General features: G+C 40.5%; 2 protein-coding genes across 3 annotated transcripts; one reads left to right on the top strand and one right to left on the bottom strand.

Moving 5' to 3' along the window:
* Positions 1-1,084: 1,084 nt before the first annotated feature.
* sftpba (surfactant protein Ba) lies at positions 1,085-14,859 on the bottom strand. 2 transcript variants are annotated; one of them, XM_080420499.1, is made up of 9 exons: positions 4,963-5,037; positions 4,646-4,704; positions 3,948-4,022; positions 3,329-3,457; positions 3,058-3,177; positions 2,388-2,468; positions 2,040-2,226; positions 1,801-1,874; positions 1,085-1,558 (listed from the first exon to the last, which is right to left on the bottom strand). In XM_080420499.1, exons 1-9 carry the CDS (start codon positions 5,012-5,014, stop codon positions 1,502-1,504), a joined length of 834 nt encoding a protein of 277 aa, XP_080276625.1. In that variant the 5' UTR covers positions 5,015-5,037; the 3' UTR covers positions 1,085-1,501. The 2 variants fall into 2 exon arrangements, with proteins under 2 accessions (XP_080276625.1, XP_080276626.1); XM_080420500.1 differs by lacking the exon at positions 4,963-5,037 and adding an exon at positions 14,733-14,859 and having other exon boundaries at positions 1,086-1,558.
* Positions 13,126-23,006, top strand: LOC308079112 (eosinophil peroxidase-like). Its single transcript, XM_080420471.1, has 16 exons — positions 13,126-13,239; positions 13,748-13,819; positions 14,010-14,097; positions 14,749-14,924; positions 15,230-15,362; positions 17,428-17,554; positions 17,659-17,865; positions 18,105-18,468; positions 18,768-18,928; positions 19,403-19,655; positions 19,889-20,059; positions 20,563-20,800; positions 21,280-21,491; positions 21,928-21,965; positions 22,201-22,293; positions 22,480-23,006. The coding sequence occupies exons 2-16, from the start codon at positions 13,750-13,752 to the stop codon at positions 22,492-22,494; spliced, it is 2,346 nt and encodes a 781-aa protein (XP_080276597.1). The 5' UTR covers positions 13,126-13,239; positions 13,748-13,749; the 3' UTR covers positions 22,495-23,006.
* Positions 23,007-23,506: the final 500 nt, after the last annotated feature.

The following is a 23,506-nucleotide window of genomic DNA, read 5'->3' as shown; positions in this document are numbered from 1 at the left end:
TTGTATACAATTCCTATCAGTCTCTACAGTGCAGTGAACCAACATAGCTTAGAATCACTATCAAATCTCTTCTGTTAAAGCTCTAACTTTCATTTCCTACCGATTTGAACCCTGATCCCCCAAGTGAGTGCTAAAATGTCTACCTCTGAACTAATGGAGCACACCTGCTTGCTCAAGGGGGAAATAGAATTTTGACCTTCAGGCAGTGCCATTAGTGGTCCTACTCCAACCACAGGATATAATGCATACAATTTAAGCTGATAAATGGGTACCCTCTCCTGATTGGCTAAAAATGTGTAACCCAACTGAAAATGTATTTTGTTTATAAAAGAGCTGGAGAGACTCTTGTTACTGTTACTGAACACTAGCCTATCAGAATATAATGCTTTCACCTTAACAAAAAAAAACTGTTAAAAATATATATACCGGTAGTATCACCCTGCCTTAATTTAGTGCTACATGTTATAGGCTTAAAAGCAACCCACCATTAAGTTTATTCACTCCCACTCAATGCTGGCAATTGTAAGCAAAAGTAACAGTGGTTTCTCCATCTGTATGCAGAGGTCTAGTACAGGACAAAAGATCCAGTAGGATCTTCTAAAACAAGTGGAGCTGAGAAATAACTGTTGCAGCCTTTATTCCTTTTCTAGTACGGGTCTCGAGAAAGCTGAAGATGCGACTGCCCCCTCTCCTGTCCTCCCTTGTGTCTACAAACGACCTTTAAATAGTCCCATCCGTCTGTATTTTGATCCTGAGTTGCCACACACCCAGTTCTGTTGCGTAGTTATTGACACCAACAGTTCAGCAATCCATGCTGCCTTCACCTAATATTTTCAGTGCGTGCAGAACATAAATTAGGCATTACTTGTCACCATCTGACCCCTCTTAACCAATTATGAGACGTTGATGGGGAAATAAGAGTGACTTGTTGGTTGTGCCTGATGAAACAGCACATGGGGTTACCTCAAAGCTGATGAAATCATCAAACTATATCCACAGTAAATAGGAAGCAGTTTTGTGCCAATCAAAGTTTATTAGTATGCAATGAAAATATTAAAACACAATACCACTTGGATCATATAATCAAAATAAAGGTTGGTTGAAGTTACACATTACAGTATTTGTATAAGAATATGCTCTGCAGACCCATTTTAGCTTGCCATTAAAGTGGAGCTTGTAAGGTTTTTTTGTGCATGGTTTGATTTCAGAATATCAGCTCGTCTATTATATTTTGTTTTTACAAGGAAAGTCAAGTTTCTTTGAATTCTACAGACCATGTATTCAAAATCACAATAGATGGAATGGTGGAATGATATCAAATCAGTGCTAACACAACCATGAATGAAGTGCAGATAAGCCATTGGCAATGACCAGCTTGAGTAATATTTGCAGCTAGATTTTGAAAGTCCTGGGTCATCTGTGGTGGCAAAGACCGGTTGATTCATATTCCCAACCTTTGTCACAATCTTGTCATGGTGATTATGCCCATAGTACCGTAGCTTCAGAAGACATTATTTGGGACCGCCTTCCAGGCAACTCTCTGGCAGAAGGACACGGTCTGCAAACAAGACAGTTATAAGCAAAAACTCAGTAGCGACAGTAATCAACCTTAATTCAGATGAAACGTATTATTCACATTTAAGACATGCATGTTGTTGCTTGACCAGTTTAAACCCGATGTCAACCATTGTTGGCATACACTGCATTTGAAATTGTTTTGAGAATAACTTCTACAAGCTCACAACGCAATGTGTCATCAGCTTTTTTTTAAATAATTTTTGAAAATAGTGCTCAACTTACCCCACATTTGAGAGCAGTCTTAAAATCTTTGCACATGTGACCTCTCAGAATACAGGGGTCCTGAAAACGTCTCTCTGATAGGGAGAGAGAGAGACCATAAATGGTGGTTGGATAGACAGACGAGAGAGGCCACCTTGTTTTATATTGTCTATGCATGCTTCCATTTATGATTGCGCTGTCTGTTATGGATTCAAAAGAGAACATGTAAGAAAATGAGATAAGCAGTCATACTGACTCACCGATGGAAGGAGGCACCTCCTGGTCCTCACATATTTGGATAAATTCACAAATGGCCTGCGGGGTGGCATAGCTCAGAAGGCTCTCCACCAGTACCTTACCAAACTGGGCAATCAGGGCTTTGCACTGACCCTGGTGGGAGACGGGCAAAATGCTGCAAAACTCCTCCATCACATCAAGCATAGCACTCTGTACAGTAGGGCAAGATGGATAGAGATGACAATATGTTTTGTTTGTGTGTGCACGTACAGTATATGCATTAATATCTTCAAAATGTTCACCTATAATGACATGCCCAAAATAGGGATTCCAGGGTTAAAGTGGTACATTTTTGATTGGTTTTGACTCACCACAGTTTCTTCTTTGGGAAGCAAGCTCTCCAAAGCTTGGAAAAGAAGTATGCAGTAATTGCATTGTTTGGTGGGCAGCACCTGGTAAACAGGCAAAGAAAAACAAAAAACAGAGGCGTTGAAGCACAGAGAAGGACAGACTCTACTATTTGACATTATGGATTGTGGGAAGATGAACCAGAAGGTTTTAAGCCTAATTTATCGCGACGTGTTGTGAGCTTGTAGATCGGCTATTTTAGCACACGACACCGTCATATGACATTGTAAATTAAGAATGAGAAACTGCAACTGGGGGCCACAACAACTGACAGGTTAGCAAAATTGGATTCCTTGGGTTTGCAGCTCTGTCAGACCGTTTGTGAAGTAGCCATGTTTGGTATAAGTGTCAACATCACTTATTAGGTCTCATTAGGTCAAGCAGAAAAAGAGTTTGAGTTTAATAAACCCAAACATGTATAGGCTATAAAGGTTTATGGAAATGCAATGTACATGATAGTAGATAAGCACTTCTAATGTCTAACCGCAATGTCCAGAGAAAGCCTTGAATGATTAAAATGTGCATTTGTATCTTGCCTTTTGCCGAAAACAAGATGACCAAGGAATACACAAGTATGTATATCTGCCTGGCAGATGTGTGTGTGTGTGTGTGTGTGTGTGTGTGTGTACTGACCTTGTCCAGTGTCAGTGTAGCCTTCAGTCCTTCCTGGATATAGCTGATCAACAATCTCTCCTGCTTATCATGTGACTGGGAGCCACAAAGCCCCAGGAGAATGCAGGCCTGATGTGGTTTCTGTAGAAGAGATAATACCAATACACGTTTTTATCTTTATGATAGTTTTGGCCTTTTCAAACACACTAAACACAGGCATGAGCAAGGAACACATTATTCCTATGTTTTGGGAAGGTCATTGCGGAGAAAAGCAATTCAGCCCACAACTTACGATAGCACTCGTGATGAAGGTCAAGGCCAGTGGGAGCACCTGGTCCACCTTCTCATGGCAGATTTTGGCAGCACCACTTGGGCCAGGCAGGCGGTCACACAAATGTTCAAGGCCGTCCATCATCTTTTTCTGTCACAGGGATGTGAATTACAGTAGGTTGTCAATTTCAACTGATAACTTTGAGTTCTTGATTATTTTTCATTAAACTTCTTGCTCCAATTAGAAACAATCCCACAATCTACTTGGTTCACAGTTCAAGAAACAGCGGTTTAGATGAGCGTTGAAAAGATCTTCTAGAAATGAATGGAATGTCACTGAGAGAGAGAGACAGAGAGAGACAGAGAGAGACAGAGAGAGAGCATGCGCATCCATGCATGAGTTTGTGTAGACACATCTATGACTCTGTTCCTCTGCACCTTATCTAAACATAATCTTCAACTAATAAAAGTGGATGTGCAAGTTTGACATTTTCAAGAAATGAAAGTCACCTGGCAGTGTGACTGACTTTCAAAGCCTACACATTGCATTTTCATCCGATATCAACTGCAGATCGATGTCAGACATGAATAACAGATTTCCCTTGAAAACATTTTGACTATCACTTATTCATATTATTTACCTGTAGGTCCGTGTTGGAGAGCATGTCAACCACAAGTCCAAATATTTGGGTACAATCCTGGCAGACATCCCCGGTCTGAATAGAATAGATTTAGAAATTCCCCAAAAATGTTGAAATACTTATAGTACAGCGTCACATACAATGCATTGTGAGTTTGTAGATCAGGTATTTTAGCTATTTAGTATTACTGTAAGGCTTACAGTAAGTGATTAAGCCGTGATATAAGGTAGAAATGCCATTTTAAAACCTGTTACTGATGCATAATATACAGTGCATATTGGTAAAGTACTGGTGATCATGCATTGCGCAGGGGGGAAAAATCATGCATATACAAATGCAACATGCTAATGATGGTAGTGAGCAAACCTATAACTCGCATCTATAAAAATCTGCAAAACAGTTAGTTGGGATGATTTGTTCTCTGGCCGTCAGGATTAGAGAAGTGGTAGATAGTTCAGTTTCCTCTCTTATCAATTGTAAATGACAAATTATTTTCTGCTTTTTCCCCAATGTGTTATTACATAATGAAGACATGGACACAAAGATTCATAATTTGGCATTATGACGGGTGTGCTTCATGATAGCGGATGACGTATCTCTATGGTTTTATCTATGAGCTCTTGATGAAGGTAATTTGTACACCAAAAGTGTATGCGTTTGTTAGTTATTGTTTTGGAGAGAAAAAAAACATAACTTACAGCTCTCAGGTTATCTGCAACCTTGGGTGATCCCTCCAGATGAAACACCATTGGCAGGGCTGTGGAGCAGAATAAAAGTGGACACATTTTCTCATTACTTTACAACTTCACGATATACTTGGAAAAAAAACTACGGTTAGTAAACACAATATTCATGCTTCCATTACAGTGCAGTGAATGACAGCAGGACTTAAGGTCAAAGTCATTCAGAAGAGTGTACATATGGAACCACATCCATTTGGAGTTAAATTAACAGTGATTCTTTGTTTTTTTACTGTCTGACATCAACAAGTATCAAACAATTGATAAAGTATTACCTGAGTCCTGGAGGCATATAAGGAGAAGCAGTGCTAACTTGAGAGAGACCATCTTCCATACACCAGAGATTTTACTTGAAGACCCTTTCTTTTACATACTGGGATATATACACAAAGAGCCTCTTTGAAGGACCACCTGCTTTTGATTGTTCACACCAATCAGAATTTGAGAGAAACCCACATGCCAGTGTGATAAGGTATTTGTATTCTGCATAGCAGAATACATTTTTTCCTCTCTCCCTCTCTCAGATGGAGTGCCAATTTTAGTGACTTATTAAGTTTCATACTTGGTTCCTCATACCAAAGTAAGCAAAAAAAAAAAAACATACATTCCGTGTTGCATGCTTGTGTGCCATTATGAGCTTTGTTTGATATTATATTTAATCACATGATTTAACCGGTGAAGAGATTTTCTGTTGAGGGAAAAAAAGGAGTGGGCCAAGTATAAAGCCCTGGGGTACCCCAGTCAACAAAATATATACCAGGTATTGCGGCTGATAACAATCTCAATGAAAGATCAGCCGGCAGGCTAAGCCTGGGAGATTGAAAACTGTATGACACGCATTAAAAGATTCAGGTCCAAACAAACGCTCAAGTTTAAAATGTTTACTATAGTGTCACCAATTATTACATAATTTTTCCAATAAATAAGTAATAAATATGTGTGAGCAAATTACAAAAGCGGTCAACAAAATATAACTCCCAGTTCACCCTACCTCCATGGGCAAACCAACCAATAAAGGTGTGCAGGTGAGAGCCATTATTTATAGCCGCTGAGGCCACCCATAAAGGCACTCCCACCATCAAGGTGCCAATGAGGTGCCTCCATCAATCACTAATCCAATCCAGTGCACAATGCAAATATAAGCCTTCATTTATCTCCTACACCAGGGTTTAATACGTGGTCAAAATGAACTATAATTATACAACGTTCCGCAGGTGTCATATCATATACCTTTCCATGCTGGCCTAGCAAATTTGGAATTGTTTTAAGCTTTGGTTTGGACAAACATTGAAAAAGTTAGAAGGCATGGAGAAAGTATGAGATCTTTTCACATAACTATACAAGGTTAACGTTTTAATTGGTCGCTATAGACTACAGGGCAGAGTACACAGCACCTGCAAAGCCAAGCACTGGGTATTTACAGTATGTGGTTCTTTGTAATAAGAAAACAGGTTAATTTGCATTTATTGCATAGCTTTTTGTCCCATGGCTCTGAAAGAGGTTAGCCATCTATGAGAGGGTGTGTGTGTGCTTGTGTGTACGCACATCTGTGACTGCTCCTCTGCACCTGTACTGTATCTAAACATATTCTTCATCAACTGATAAAAGTGGAAGCGCAAGTCGAAATGTGCAAGAAATCATCATCAATGCAGTCCTGCTGCCAATGCCTGCCATTAGGCCAACTTAATAGCAACTTATTACCATACCCATATTTGGAGATGATACCAATACATTTTAAGGAAATGCTCTACGTACAGTATCATGGTAAACTCTGACTGAGAATTTGTTTTAACAGAGTAATCACCCTCAGTACAACTGCATCAGTGAGGAAGGCAGAAGCCGAAATCATGTTGTTTTAAACTATCGTTTAAATCAACCGTTTTGCAGTCAAGACGGTTTGGTTTGTTACAAATGGTAGACATTTAGTTATGTTATGATGTAGTGTAGGCTACTTGAAAATATGGGTTTTCATACCAAAACACCTTATCTTACATAGACAATAACAGTAATGATTACAAATCCGAAATAGAAGTTAAGTCTCGGGTTCTTATACGACTCAGGCATATTTCTTGCAGTGGAGTTATGGCAGGCTGCCCCTTTTAATATGGGGGTGGCATTGATGTATGGCTATTGTTTTGGTACAGCCTATCTTGTTATGGTTCAGTTTGTCCTTCAAGCATCTACAGTATAACTACGATCTCTGCCCTGTGCTCGAGGCAGAACTACCGTATCACTGACATGAGTGTTATCGTACCTACTTCTGACCATGATATCATGTACTGTACATAAAGCATAATCATCACCACCTAGAATATTGTCTCGACTCCTATGTGCCTCATCGATTGCTGATTGATCCAGAATTCCATGACAGTTCAAGAAGTGCTGTGGAATTATGGATCAATCAGCAATCAATGAGGTTTTGATTGCCCCAAGTTCCTGCATTGTGTCATACGCCTATTGCTCCATCATACGGCAAAGTATACATCAGGCGATAGCCTACAGGTCCTTCAGTTCATGTCCTACAGTGCTACTGCATTTCCTTATTATGTGAGTGGAAAAGATGAGGTCTAAATTAAACTGCCATGTTTAGTGACGTGTGGCTATTGTCAACTGGCCTAGATTAGTTAAATGCTTCTCTGAATGAAAAATGTGATTAGTGAAGCAGAACACTGTACAGAATTACAGTACTGTGACCCTGAATACCTCTCTGTACAGTATGTACACGTGTCAGTCTGCTGTAGATATTGTTGATGGTGTGTCCAATATCCTAGGTAATCAATTTTCATTAATAAAACATTTATGCTTGCAAATATGAAAATTATTTGATTGCTTATATCAGCTTTACCCAAATGTATACAGAAGTTAGTCTGTACTGACCCACCTCTGACCACCAATCTGGTGAAATCCCATTACTTCACATAGTTAGCTAATTGTGGTTTGCAAAATACTACCAATTTCTGCATTTTGAGCTGTTGTTTGGGCAACTTTCCGTTACAATTGGTTTCCTGTGTATGTTGCAAATAACAACACTGACATTTCTTGCTACTGGAAAGGTGACACCAAGACTTGAGCAGCCTGAAATGTCACATTGATCTTATATGTAATTAGATGCTTTCAATGCTATGTTTGTGTGTAAAATGTACAATACATTGATTAATGTATATTGCCTTAAATAAAATCCTTGCCTATTTGTATGCACTATTACAGGCATAGAAGAAGTTGCTTTAGAAGCATTTTCCAATTCATCAATTTAAAGTCTGCACTCTGCAGTCATGGTTAGACATTAGTGACTGGGTAACTATGGCTAATCCATTGTTGATTTCTTTTAGCTTTTAGGTAACTGTTAGGTCCTTGTGAAGCACTAAGCGGGAATTCCCTTCTAATTGTATTTTCCTTACTGCTCAAACCTCACAACAGAGTATTATTTGTCATTCCTTTGTGACACACCCTTAAATAATGTGCGGCAGAAAGCCCCTGCAGTGGAGCTCAGGTTAACCCATTTAGACCTGAAGCCGATTCTAAAAACGCCTTCTAAATCCTGACCTACATTTTCTGAAAAACTTCAAATATGTGTTATTATTATTTTTTCAAATGTATGTTGCTATATACTGTACATAGCAACAGGAACCCTAAAATGGGTTCCCGGCCTGAAAGGTATCTTCACAACTCACGCCAAACCAGTGGTCCAATTCTCTCCCAACTTGCTACAAAAATCGCTCATGCAAAAGTAGATACTATCATCTATTTTCTTTTCCACCTTCACACGTGTCTCCTTTTCTAATAATCATAAAGTGGTATATATTTCAGCTCGCAATTTACTTCCGGGCTGATCGTGAAAAAAGCTGGCAACGCAGGCTACGCCAATCATGTGCGAGAGATCTACAAGCTATGGGGCAGACACGCTATGTGCCATACACCGTATCTTAGCAACAACAAAAGCACTAACTCTCATTGGTCGTGTCATGCTGAGGGCAGTTTCCAGACAGCAGCATCGAATACTCGCTCGCACAGCATGCTGCCGCCATCACAGTCAGACGCAGCAACGACAGGGCTCCGTGATAGTTGTGCGAGCTGAGCTGGGCAGCACAATCCCCGTCATTTCTCTAATAAATCGCCCTGTCATTCATATTGTCAAGACTTTTAGGTCACTGCAGCCTGCTACTAATGTAACAAATGTTTATGTCCACTACTGTGATAGCGTTCGTTGTATTTGAATGATTAGTGCCCAGGGGTGCTTAATATGAGCCGTTAGCATGTGGCTAACGCTAACATACTTTTTCCTAGGGAGAGCGGGGAATATAGGACCTAACCTAAACCTAACCCTAACCCTAACCTTAGTGGGGAACATAGAACCCGGGGAACATAGGTATGACCCCCTTTTACCGTTAGCATGTAGCTAACGCTAACGTGGTTGTCATGGCTGAAGCAGCTGTGAAATGACTTTGTCAACAATGAACGTTAGTGTAGTGAATGTTAATATTGCTGCTCAGTTAGTCCATTGTAGATGCTAGATGGTGTATTTTGTGGGCTTGTGTGTCTTGTGGAGAACTATGTGTAGCTCCACAGTAACTCCAGTAACTAACGTAATGGCAGGTCCGCCCCGTGCAACACACGTTTAGGCTGCATAATGGGTAATGTAGTAATTTCAGATAATTTCGGTCCTATTAGGGGAGAGTCAGTGAGAGCTGGATAAACGAGGTAAAATGTGTCAAATGGAGTCTGTATGCAACACATGATGTCGGTGGGAGAGGAGATATTGTGTGTTTTGGACAAACAGCAGCGTGGTGCTAATGTTTGTTGTGTGAAGCTTAATATCAGAGTGTTTGTGTTGGAGCGCCTTAGTGCGGCTGCAGAGTTCATGTGCAACCTCTTCCAGAGAGAGATAGAGACACTAGAAACTCTGCTGGAGAAACAAAAGACACTGCTGGACATTGACTTTCATATGGACATCGATCTACACACTGCAGGTATGTCTGTTACACACACAACATCAAACTACACACTACAGGTATGACGCAGTGTTTGTATTCCAGCCAGCACGCCAACGTAGTTCCCATAAGGTTTCAAGGTGGCCTAAACCATATGGACCCCATGTCGGCAATGTCAGCGGGATCTAATATGAGTCCCAACTGGGATGCCCTTGTGATATAAGTGTGTTCTACCTGGGCCTTAGGTGGGCCCCACCTAGGCAATTCTATGTGGGGCCGAGATGGGTCCTAACTGGGATGCCCATGTGGGCTATAAGTAGGTTCTACCTGGGCCTTAGGTGGGCCCCAACTAGGCAAGTTTATGTGGGACGAGGTGGGTCCTAGCTGGGTTTGCCCATGCAGGCTTTAAGTGGGTTCTACCTGGGCCCTAGGTGTACCCCAACTTGGCAATTTATGTGGGGCTGACGTGGGTCCCATATGGTTTCAAGGTGGGCTGAACTATAAGGGCCTACAGTGGGCAATGTCAGCGGGATCCACTTGGGTCCCACTTGGGCTTTGCCCGTGTGGCCTATACGTGGGTTATACCTGGGCCCTAGGTGGGCCCTAGCCTCGATCTCCAGGCTTTTATTTTCCTTCGCGTTTTGCTCAAAAATAAGAGACTGGACCAGGCTGTTGAAATTCCTGGCATAGGAAGTGGGAGTCAACCTTTCATTTCCCCAACCAACCAGAGTGCAGTGGGCATCGCTCCAAATGTTGTGACGTCAGGGCTCTCAATACTGCACATTGGGGGAGGAGGAGGGGCGCGGGGCGGGCGCACAGATTGGTGAACCAATGGGTGCCCACAGATGTTTTCTCTGGATATTTTGAATCCACCCCCTGGCCCCACTGGCCCTGATGACGCTACGCCACTGATATGCGCTGCCAAGTGGGCGCGGGCGCTAGAGGTTCGGCCCGCGTGGGCCGAACTTCTAGTAGTTCCAAATAGGGGTTCCCGCCCAAGGTTAAGGTCGCATGCACCACGGGTTTTTAGAACAGATTACAAATATTCTTAAACATGATAAACACGATGACCTCTTAATCAATTTCATTGTGGCAACATCTAACCACAAGAACATGGCAACATTTAGGATAAGAAATGTATTGATATTATGAATCTAAAACATACGTGTCACAAGCATACGTGAAAGATGCCTTTTTTGGAAATTCCAAAACAGAAAGTAAAAGAGATGACACATATACCGGCAAAATAATCATAAAATAATCTCTTGCAAGCAGTAGACAACAAAGCATGACCAATTTAGATATGATAACAACATTACTTGTGATTGCGTTTGGTCAACAGAAAATATCTATCCCACGCTCAGCCTCTATCTGTAGGCCCACAGGTGAACAGGTGAATGCCATCCGGTGAACATGCCCACCACCTATAATGCCAGTGCAGTGCCCACAAACAACACATGTGAATAATCACATAGTCACATAGCTCCTACATTCTGGGCCCTAATTATTGGAACATAATAATTGCGTGTGTCCCTGTCTTCTTTAGGCCAAAAACAAAAAAGTCCATAGCTTAATAAAAATCACACCCAGTGTGAAGTGAGCGGTGCCTTTGATAAGTTCATTTCATTAAGCTATATACAGTATGAGTGGACAATGACAAACTTCCTGTGTGATGGTGTGTTCAATCTAATGCCTTTATGTTTAAGATCATGATCAGAGACAGACTCTTGACCAGAAGAGGGATCCTCTCCACGGTCAATTCAATCTATGACCTCTTTTCTTGGCGCCTGTTGTGCTATCTGCCAACATGTTCCTTCAAGACTTGTGCAGACAAGCTGCAGAAGAGTGGACAATTTGGCTCAAGGAGCTCTGTCAGCTTGAAGATTTTGAAAGTTCCCAAATGCCTGAAACTGGTGGATTTTGGGGAAGTATACTTCTGCTCAGTTGCACCATTTTGCAGATGCACGTGAAAGTGGTTATGGAACAGGGATTTACAGTACCTTTTATTACACAACATCCATGTCCAAGTCTTTATAATGGGAGTAGCTCCATTACTAATCACCATCTTTTGTACGTGGCAGTATGACGACTGCCACAGTGGCAGGTCAAATGGACAAGATGGGGAGATAGGAGCAGCAAATGCAACTTCAGGACTCAATTGTTTGAACTGATGGTACTTCTGTACTGATAAAATCCAGGAATGAGTAGAGTGGCTACTGGCTAGCCCTGAAGAATATAAACATCCTGCCATATTGGTGAAATATCTTCACATGTCTGACATTCTGCAGCATACACCAAGGTGTGGGACATGTTGTAACCACAACTGCCAAAGATATTGCTGGATATCCTGGTGCTAGTGTGGCTATAAGGAAAGTGTATTTGTCTGTCCACATACAACTGCCTGCAGCTCCACTGCACCAGCATATGGCAGATTTGCCCCAGGACAGAGTATCTCCAGATGAGCCTCCATTCACTTATGTTAGAGGTGATTATTTTGGACCTTTTGAAGTGAACCTCTTGAACCCCAGCAGGCCTATTCTAGGGGGAACATTCGCCCAAAACAGCCGATCTACAAGCTTACAACTTGTCGCAACATGTGACGATGAGCTTGTAGATTGGCTATATTTTGGCGAAGAATTAGTGTAGAGAGAAAAAAGTGGTTTAAGTACAGTTGTAACACAGGTCTGTTTTTACTAAGGAGTACAAAGCAGAACAGTACACCAGTCTGTTCTGCTTTTAAACCAAAATCGGCAAACCAAGAGGATATGTTCTATTGTTCTTGTTTCTGTCTGCTTCTGTGATGTGTGTCCTGTAATGTACCTTGTGTAATGTACTGTGTATGTCCTGTCTCTATCTTGAACGGTGACGTCATGGACACAAAGCAAATTTCAGTGAGAGCTGACAATAAAGTTGTATCGTATCGTATCATACAGTAAAGAAGAGTTCTCTTCACATGCTTAACGATAAGAGCCAGAAGATGGTCTTCTCGAAATATCCATCCCACTCTCACCCCTTCCCTGTCTACATGCCCACAGGTCAATAAGTGAATGCCATATACTAATCACCAGCGCCCCAGCTCCAGTGAACACGCCCACCACCTATAATGCCAGGGCAGTGCCCACTATACAAAAAATGTGAACCAGGACGATGGTCATTATTATACATTATAAAACACAACTTTATGTGAAGCCACATATGGCTCCTATACAACTACATTGAACAGTATTTTAGGGTGAATTGTGGCATATTTTATTATGTCACTGAAGGCTGCTGAAATTGCTGCTTCTACTAGACTACTACATATTATTATTGTCAGACAATATAAGCTAAATATCTGTTATTATTATTAATACTACTACTACTACTACTTATTATTATTAACAGAGTTATCTTAATTTATTCTTATTTTGGGGTGAACCCATTTGGAGATCCTTATCAGTGAACAATAAAGTCAGACAGATACTTAAGAATGAGGGGAAGAAGAAGGAACTACCCTTTACTGATTTGAACTTGAGCTACAACACAGGGGGGCGAGGCTTTTTGCTGACTATAAGTAAGGCTAGTGGTGTAAATGCTAAAACAACTTCATATTTTGAAGTTCTCTGAGAAACATCAAAGTTACAGGTAAGGGGGTTGTTATTATTTATGTTTCTTTCTGTCATCTTTTGCAAAGACTTAAAAATTACCTATTGAATATTTACTCTCTACATACTTGGAAAAAACTTCCCCAAATCTGCAGGTCTGCTACAAATCTCAGTTCTTTTAAATCACAGCTAAAAACCTTTGTTTGCCACTGCCTTTTATTGAGATTTCTTAAATTTCTTCTGCCCTGTAATTATACCATCTTATATTTCTATTTGATGTATTACTTTCTATTGTATTCAAATGTCCTTTTATATTGTTTTCTCTCTCATGTCCTGGCTCCTGAATAGGTGTTTCATATTTAGTCCATAGGTGTTTAACTTATTTTTTTGTTCTTTTGTAATGTGTTTTATAATGTGTTTCTGTTTTATGTACAACACATTTAATCGGCCAGTTGTTGAAATGTGATATACAAATAAACTTTGTATATCGTATACCTTGCCTTGCTTTGACTCTGAGACGCATTGATATTTATTCTCATACATTTCAGAGATGAATCCCTGTCTCTTCATCTTTTTGACACTGAGCCTGTGCTTCGTGCACAGCCACTCTACTCCATCAGGTATAATATGTTACAAAATGTTAAAACTCCTAATTCTTTTATATACCAAATGATATGCCATTCAGTATATAGCTGTGTCAACTGATCATTGCTTGTGTGGATGTCACACATGGCAATTTCCTAATCACTTTGGCACAGATGATGCAAGACATGAAAAAACCTAAATAATCATCTTTCTGATTGTTTGCAGGGGGACATTTGGGCAGCCCATACCTTCAACGTGCTTTTGAGAAGGCAAAGAAAATTGTGGATGAAGCTTACAAGTACTCCAGAGAAGAGTAAGTTACTGAATGAACCGACTACCTATTAAATCACAGCAAATCACTGCAACCTACTTCCTTTTAAAAATAACAGATAAAAACCTTCCTGTTTGCACACTGACTTTCATTGAGATTTTCAATTGTGCCTCTGCGCTGTAATTTTATTCTCTTATTTTTCTATTTTATTTTTTACTTATTTAGTTTTTACTGTATTCAAATGTCCCACTATTGTGTTTTTTGCTCTGTGTTGTGAATAAGCGTTTCCTTTTTACTGAATTCAAATGTCCTATGTTTTATGTAGGCCTAAAGCACATTGAATTGCCTTGTTGTTGAAATGTGCTACACAAATACTTTTGCCTTGCCTTGCCTTAATCCATCCAGTTGACTAAACAATTGAATAGCTTACAACCTGATTGATTGATTGATTGATTGATTGAATACTTTATTAGCCTGATCGAAAACACTACAGCAGTACAGTAAAACAATAACAGTTTAGCTAAAAGCCCTGAGGGCTTTTTTTCCATTATTGTCTGTTCTACTCAATAATATTCATTTTCATGTAAGATGAAAGTAACAACCAGCAACAAGACTTGTTTTAAATGACTTGAATAACAAATGAGTGGATGAAGATATTTTAGCTCACTGGTACCTACCTATTTTCTTTTCAAGGAGCCTGCGCAGGGTGCGCAAGGATCACGTTAGCCCCTCCGATGTTCTTCGGCTCATGAAGCAACCACGTGGAGATACCCGCCAAGCAGTGCGATCTGCAGACTACATGGCCCAAACCCTCAGACTGTTGCACGACAAGGTCCACCATGTGCACAAACGCTCACTGAATGCAACAGGTCGGCAGAGATTTCAACACAAATGCACATTCCACACAATTAGGTTCATAAGCAGTTGACTACATAGAAACACACAATCACTAAACTATATTTTTGTGTTTTTATCTTTTATGATCTTTTCTTTTGTCTTGCACTCTTGTATCCTTTTATGCTTCTTTATAGTTTCTTGCACATTTATCCTTTGATGCACAATTTTTATGTTGTATTTATATTTAATGCTGTGTGAAGCACTTTGCAACTCCGTTTTTGCTACAGCATACAAATAAAGTTTATTATTATTACTTATTATCGCACATTCTTTTCAGATCTTCTTTCTCCTGAGGACCTGATGCACCTTGCTAAAATAACAGGATGTACAGCTCGTGTGAGCGACCCACCTTGTCGCGCCATCCCAAACCTTGACACGTTCCGCACAGCCACAAGCGTCTGCAACAACTTGTAAGAACTGCCATGCATTATTTACATGACACAGCTTGTTTCTATTTTATTTGTATTTTTTAGCTTTTTCTGCCTTTATTGATAGTAGGCTATAAAGTAGATTGACAGGAAATGGGGGGAGAGAGACGGGGAGTGACACGCAGAAACCAGTGACACGCTGCATTGCTGCATTGCAGCCTAGGTGCCCGGACCGCTACGCCAGTAGTACTAGTGGTGTTTTTAATCTCGACAGATGATCTGATACAGGATATCCTGTTACGCTATCCATTTTAATAGGTTTTAGAAGTCCGTGGCATAACCATAGACATCTGTAAGAGCATATTTGGTTTATAGGTTCAACACAGTAATATTTATAAGAGTGAAGCAGATCTTAATGGTTGTACATTTCATAATGTTGCTTATAAAATAAGATTTTTGAATAATTTATTTCAAAGGTTTTTACAGAAATAGAAAAGGGCAATAAGGGTTTTTAAAGTCAAGTATGAATTCAACATAATTTTCAGAATACCATTCCTCTGAATTATTCAAAGTACGTATCAATGTTCCAAATTTAGTCTAAATCATCTTATCAATTTTTTACAGTATAATGATAATAATCAAAAGTAAAAAAGTGAAACATTGTAAAAAACGGAATAAATTCTTTTCACCCTTTCGATGGTCAGAGATGCACAAAGCGGTTGATAATTTCCCTTCCATACTTTCTTTTACAGAATTAAAATAGTTAATTCCGGGGGTTTTCTCTATTAGATTAGTGCAAGATGCCTTTTGGCGTGGGACCTCCCGCTGGGGTAGAAAGCCCAACGTCCCTTCTGAAGGGGATGGTATATATACCTTTGTCAGACTATTGTGTTATTGGGTGGATTCAATTTCTCCATCACTGCGGTTTGTTGAGTGACCAATTTACTTCCACATTTGTTGTTTGTCATACATTTTGGCCTTGTCCAAATGACCCGTCACCCAATTAATGCATCTCTATCCTTAAACGAACAACAACCATATAATTCATATCCCATTTCATCACAGATTTTGTAAACATAGCATAGTCCGTTGCATACTTCAGCATGATCAATACTGTTGATTAAATTACATTATTCAAATAATTATAATTTTCATCATGTCCAGCATTAGATCTGCAACTCTGTGAATCGTTACAGTCAAGTTCCTCTTTCTTGACCCGCCCTGTGATTTTGTAATGGCCCAATTAATACCTCTCCCATGGGTGTGTGTCTGTATTGCAGCAGCCTCGTGCCCCACAACCTAAGCAATCTATGTGTATGTGCGTGTGTACTGTGTGTGTGTGTGTGTGTGTGTGTGTGTGTGTGTGTGTGTGTGTGTGTGTGTGTGTGTGTGTGTGTGTGTGTGTGTGTGTGTGTGTGTGTGTGTGTGTGTGTGTGTCGGTGTGTGTGTGTCGGTGTGTGGTTGTGTCTGTCCTGTTCCCCCAGATGTGTCCTTTCAGCAATACAATACACAAGCTTTACACACAACAGTATGCAGTGATGTGATTCATTCTTCATTATTTCGAGCCCTACTGTGCTATACTCTTTCCTATAAATTCCTCTCTTCTTTTGACCCTCGATCAGTTAGTAGGCCTAGTAGCCTCAAATGGAGGCCTCACCTTGATCTAAAGTTTAGGGAATCCAGGGTTGAAAGGCTGATTTGAAAGCCATCTTTTGACAAGCTGCACTTAATATTAGGCTATAGTAGCCATTATGACTTTTAACTTATAACTACTTTTTAAGAGCAGTTTGTGGGATTTTTGTTCATGTATATTTCTTCACGATTGGTTCATTTGTTACTGTCCAACGCACCTGCATCTGAGCTAAGTGGATGAGCAAAATAAATTCAAATTCCTTTGCAAAGAATCTTATCTTTAAAAAAAGAGCATGCATTTTCCAGCATGCGTTCAGTGTTTGTATTATTCCAGCCAAATTTGTTAGAAATTTGGCTGGAATTGTATAGTAAGTGAATCTATCAAATGCATGACTTTCATGTTTATTTTTTAGGAGCTTTTCGCAACTACCAGTGTGCAGACTTTATTCTTTTTCATTTTTATATATTTTTTTAGGAGGAACACTCGTCTTGGGGCCTCCAACACCCCATTCGTACGCGCGCTCCCTGCTGAATACGATGATGGAATCTTTTTAACAAGAGGCTCCACAAACAGGACGATCAACAATGTCATGCTCCCACTGGTATGATATACTGTAGTGTAGGCTACTGCATGTACTATATGATGCATAAGATATCAGAATAATATCTTCAATAAATTACGTAACCAATTCTACTCCTCTCTAAGGTGAGAGAGGTCTCCAACCAAATTCTGCGCGCAGTGGATAATAACGTGGTCAATGACAGAGAGAACACCCTCATGACGACCTTTTTCGGTCAATGGAACGATCATGATCTTACCTTCGGCCCTTTCTCCCCCAGCATTCGTTCCTTCAGCAATGGTGTTAACTGTGACGAGAGCTGTGAGGAAGTTGAGCCCTGCATCCCCATTCGGGTTGGTGTCCTTGCTCATAGCCTTACTGGAATTAAACTTATTTTATTATGACAATAACTATGATTTAACCCCATACTTTTCCCAGTGATTCTTTTTTCTTTCCATAAACTTTAAGCACGTTCAGACTGGTATCCCAATTTTGGGCATGTCATTAACTTAATAGATCTGCTATTTTCGCTATTCGTCGTACAGCAAAGTATATAGGGCTTAAGTGGTTGATCTATGCTTTCAATGAACAGGTCCCCCGTAATGACCCTCGTCGACCCCGCCCCAATGAAGGTTGCCTGCCTTCCTTCAGATCGGCACCTGCTTGTGGGACAGGAACTTCAGCCTTCAATTTTGGTGGTGAACCTAACACGAGAGAGCAGATCAATGCTCTGACAGCCTTCCTTGACCTTGGCCAAGTATATGGGTCTGAGGAAAAGCTAGCACTTTTCCTCCGTGACTTAACAAATGACGGGGGCCTGATGCGTGTCAATCCTGAGTTCAGAGACAGAGGACGTGAGCTGCTTCCCTTCAACCCTATGAATGCAAAGATGTGTGCCACACGCAGAAATGTCACCAATGACCCAAATGCAAGAGAGGTGCCCTGTTTCATTGCAGGTGAGTGTGAGTTATGTTTTGTAACAATCAGTTGGTAAATACAATGCCAGATGGCAAAAATGGTGCCACAATGTGGTGCCATCTGGTATTGCATTTACCAACTGACTATTACAGTTTGTCTCTGAGATCTGAGAATAAAATCTTTTAATCTGATGTAGAAAGAAATGCCATCGATATACTGTTTTAAAACCCTCCTGACCACTCAACGCAAACACCCAAAGATGTTCGTATTTGACATACTGACAAGAGATGCTGGAAGTGATTGATATTTGGTCATTGTCTGTTTTCTTATTTTCCAGGTGATACCCGTGTGGATGAAAACATATGCCTGACATCTATGCACACAATGTTTTTGCGTGAACACAACCGTTTGGCCCGTGAACTGAGGAGAATTAACCCACAATGGGACAGTGAGAGGCTCTACCAAGAGGCTCGTAAGATTAATGGTGCCTACACACAGGTAACATAACCAGCCCTATCAGTGCACCCTGTCATATTAATGCAAATACTGTAAATCTCTGTAAGATAAGATAAGGAAATATAGGTGTCAGCAATAGCAGTAAGCATTAAACACAGTGTGTTTAATTATGTACAGTCTATCAATAAATGTCCAGATAGTTTTGAGGTGTGATGAGGAGGAATGAGTCTGTGGCTCCTCATCCTCACTAGCTGATTATAGATGCAATGCGAGTGTGCGGACTAGCCAACACCAACCCTCTGATTATAGAGGGGTCTTCCTCCAGGATAGCATTCAGATTCCTCCACATCCTCCCCTCCATAACCACCTCCAGACAGAATGTAGAAACAGGAGAACTACCAAAACAGCGGTACTAGAACTACAGATGAGACTGATGAGACATTCACCCAGACACTCACTGTACCGACAGTTCCTGCACATGACATGACTGACACCACAATATTTCATATATTCTAGGTGTTCGTGTTCCGGGACTACCTGGAACATATTCTTGGTCCTGACATAATCCGACAGCTTGGCCGTTACCCTGGCTACAACCCTAATGTAGACCCTAGCATTGCTAACGTGTTTGCTACAGCAGCATACCGCTTTGCGCACAATACCATCCAGCCTATCTTGCCCCGTCTGGATGAAAACTTCAGAGAGGCCAATGTCCGCAGTGTTCCCTTGTTCCAGGCCTTCTTTTCTCCCTGGAGAATTGTTTTTGAAGGTATACGTCATTCACTGAAGACCTATGTACCAATGGCCAACACTGTGTAATTTGCAAGAAGAAATTATCGTATGATTCACAATATGCTCATACTGTATATATATAAAATATGATATGACAATATATCTGAGTCCAAAATATGACATAATTTGGCCAGTTTTGAAACGTGAAAATATTTCTTCAGTGGGTATTGTTATTGTACCAATAACATTTTTGTACATTGGTTTTCTCAGGTGGCATTGACCCTCTGGTCCGTGGTTTGATTGGACGGCCAGCTAAACTCAACACACAGGATAACATGATGGTGGATGCCCTGAGGGACAAGCTCTTCCAATTTGTCTTTGAAGTAGCTTTGGACCTGGGCTCCCTCAACATGGCTAGAGGACGTGACCATGGCCTTCCTGGTACATGTTTTAACCACTTTCAACCTGGTGTCTAACATTTTCAAAAATAGCAAAAATAGCAGATCTACATGCTAACTTCATGAAGCATTGTCAGCTTGTATAGATGCTATTTTCACCACGTGATAGGGTTACGTTTACTTTATACATTGTGTCGCTCACCAAAACATTTCACTTGAAAATCAATTATTAAATCGAATTCTACGCCATGACACCATGTTACAAACAACAAACACCATGGTACATACAACAGAGCTAGGCTCTGCTTAACATTGTATTAGTGCTTTACAAAATCCTGCTGGGTTCATCATCATTGTTGTGATGTTCACAAGAATGTGTTGTTGACATGTGCAATTACACCATCTATTGAAGACACAGATGTAGTCAGTCAGTCAGCAAGCAGCCAGCACTGTTGATAAAGCCCATTGAACGTACCTCGCTGTTTGCCTGGTGTAAACAGAAACATTATAATTGTTTAATCAAAATTGTCTTTGTTTACTCATAAGGTTACAACGCCTGGCGCAGGCACTGTGAGCTCTCTCAACCTAGCAATGTGGCTGAGCTCGGTGCAGTTTTGCAGAATCCTAACCTGGCTCGCAGGCTGCTTCAGCTCTATGGCACACCTGCTAATATCGATGTCTGGATCGGTGGCGTAGCTGAGCCTTTTATCAGAGGTGCCCGTGTTGGCCCTCTGTTTGCCTGTCTCATTAGAAACCAGTTCCGGGATATCCGTCAAGGAGACAGGTGAGGAATACAGTATATAGAAATGTACATACATACTGTACATACATACATACATACATACATACATACATACATACATACATACATACATACATACATACATACATACATACATACCTACCGACCGACCGACCGACCGACCGACCGACCGACCGACCGACCGACCGACCGACCGACATACCGACCGACCGACCGACCGACCGACCGACCGACCGACCGACCGACATACCGACATACCTACCTACATACATACATACTATGTAACAGAGTGGCTCAGATCCTCTGCCTGAAGAGACCTTGGCTTTATTGTCCCCTCCCACGTCAAATCCCGGGCGTTATAGTGTGTGTGTGTGTGTGTGTGTGTGTGTGTGTGTGTGTGTGTGTGTGTGTGTGTGTGTGTGTGTGTGTGTGTGTGTGTGTGTGTGTGTGTGTGTGTGTGTGTGTGTGTGTGTCTCTCACACCTTCTTTTCTATTCCCAGGTTGTGGTATGAGGCTCCTGGTGTCTTCACCTCTGCACAGAGAAATGAACTGCAACGTGCCACCCTGGCCAGGATCATCTGTGACAACACTGGAATCAACACTCTTCCTCAGGATGTCTTCACTGTATTATCAAACCGTAATAGGCTCGTCAACTGCAACACAATACCAAGGCTGAATCTCAATCAATGGAGAGAGAGGAGGCAGTGCTCAGGTGAAAGAGCATTTTAATTTCTGTTTTTCTTGTATAATTAATAATTGAATAATGAATAATGAATTATTCAATATTCAATATTCAATATTCAATATTCAATATTCAATATTCAATATTCAGTTATTTTTTACATTTTTACAATTATTTTGTTATGGTTGCTCTGACATTGTAGTAACAATAATGATAAACAAACAATAACAAGAAAATAAAAAAGTATCAAAGAAAAGCAGCAATAGTAAGACAGGATAACACAGTTTGTACGTTGGCCCTAGTACACTTGAGGTGCTTGAAGGTGCTGTGTGCAAGGTTCCTACTCCAAAAGTTACAAACATCTATTTAGCTGTATATCTATGTGTATAAAAGCTGCAAGGACAAAAAGCTGCAAATTATGGTTTTAATGAAAATCCTAAATCATGTGTTGTGTTTGGTGTTGCAGGCAACGGTGCAAATTGCGATGAAGTCCAAGGAATTGAGGTCAGACTCTTATTTGGTGCAATGTCTTGATAACCACTTGATCAAGGTTATGATTAAAACCAACAATTTTCCTCAGTTCCTGTTGCCTTGGTCAAGTCTCTTTGTACAAAAACAGACCTGATCCATTAAGTCAAGCATATATTTGATCAACACCAGTCTCAAAAATATTCTTTTCTCAATTGTGAGACCAAATAAGATGAATATCTGTTTTTTTCTGATTGTAAACTCACACCAGATTGAGACAGATGCGTTGGATCAAGACAAACAAGCCAACCAGCTGGACCCAATTGACCAAGAGAACCAGCTTGTTGAGCTTCAGGACAATGAGGTAATCAACTAAATATAAATCTTGACCAAAAATAAGTCAGAATTATTTATTTCTTCCCCTGTCATACAACGCTCTCACATGACAACATTTGCTGATCTACAAGCTTACAAAGCATCGCATCCCGTGTTGTGAGTTCATATCTTAGTGTGAGAGTGACCTTTCTGTCTGTGCTGTGCTTCTCCCTAGATCCCACAGGCATAAGAGGTTCCCTTGTCCTTCCAGAAGCTAGCCATTCCTTCATACTGCCTTTCCTCTTCACCCCAGGCTAACAAAACTCAGCTTCAAATAAATGCATTCAATGGACCGTTACTGTGTAACTGTCTATATACTGTAGACATTGCAAATGGCTTATTCAAAATATTTCACCAGGAACAGACAGCCTGTTCAACTTCTCCTCACCTCTGACCATCAATATGGTGAAATCCCACTTTTGTGCTCTGTCACATAGTTAGCTAATTGCGGTTTGTGAAATATTACCAGTTTCTGCATTTTGAGTTGTTGTTTGGGCAACTTTCTGTTACAATTAGTTTCCTGTGTATGTTGCAAATAACAACACTGACATTTCTTGCAAGTGGGAAATTGACACAAAGACTTGATGGACGCACCCTGAAATTTCACATTGACCTTATTGACCTTATATGTTTAAGATTATGCTTTCAACGTTACATCTGTGTGTAAAATGTACAATAAATTGATTAATGTACAGTATATTTCCATCTATAAAATCCTTGTCTATTTTTTGTAATATTAATGGAACCTTTGTCTGCCCTCTGCAAGGATACAACCTAATAGACCATAGAAGAAGCATAAGTTGCTTTAGAAGCATATTTTCCGACCCATCAATACAGGTTGAGAGTGAAGTTGTAGTAGTTAAGGTTTTGTCATCCAAGAGTTTGTGCACCTCATTTGCCCAAAACCTAGACTTATTATTACACTTATATTCTAGAAAATGCCATTTTTTTTGCCCATGCCAATGGGTTTGTTTTATTGTCCCTGCCAGGCCGGAGACTATGTGGACCCTGTGTAGGCAACCCGGCCTGGAAGACCTGTGCTCTGAGGAGCACACTTTTCTAGTATGTTCCTGTTTCTTTGGTTCCTTGGACTGGGCTGGGCAGTTTACTCCTATGAGCCTGTTTCTTGGAATGGGCTCAGCAGTTTAATTTGGTTGCTGCTTTACTTGGAATGAATCAAGAATCAAGGTTTTATTTGTCAC

This window comes from Gymnoscopelus braueri (genome assembly GCF_963280865.1).
Source record: "Gymnoscopelus braueri genome assembly, chromosome: 22".
NCBI lineage: Eukaryota > Metazoa > Chordata > Actinopteri > Myctophiformes > Myctophidae > Gymnoscopelus > Gymnoscopelus braueri.
This window is presented reverse-complemented; position numbering and strand designations above follow the sequence as displayed.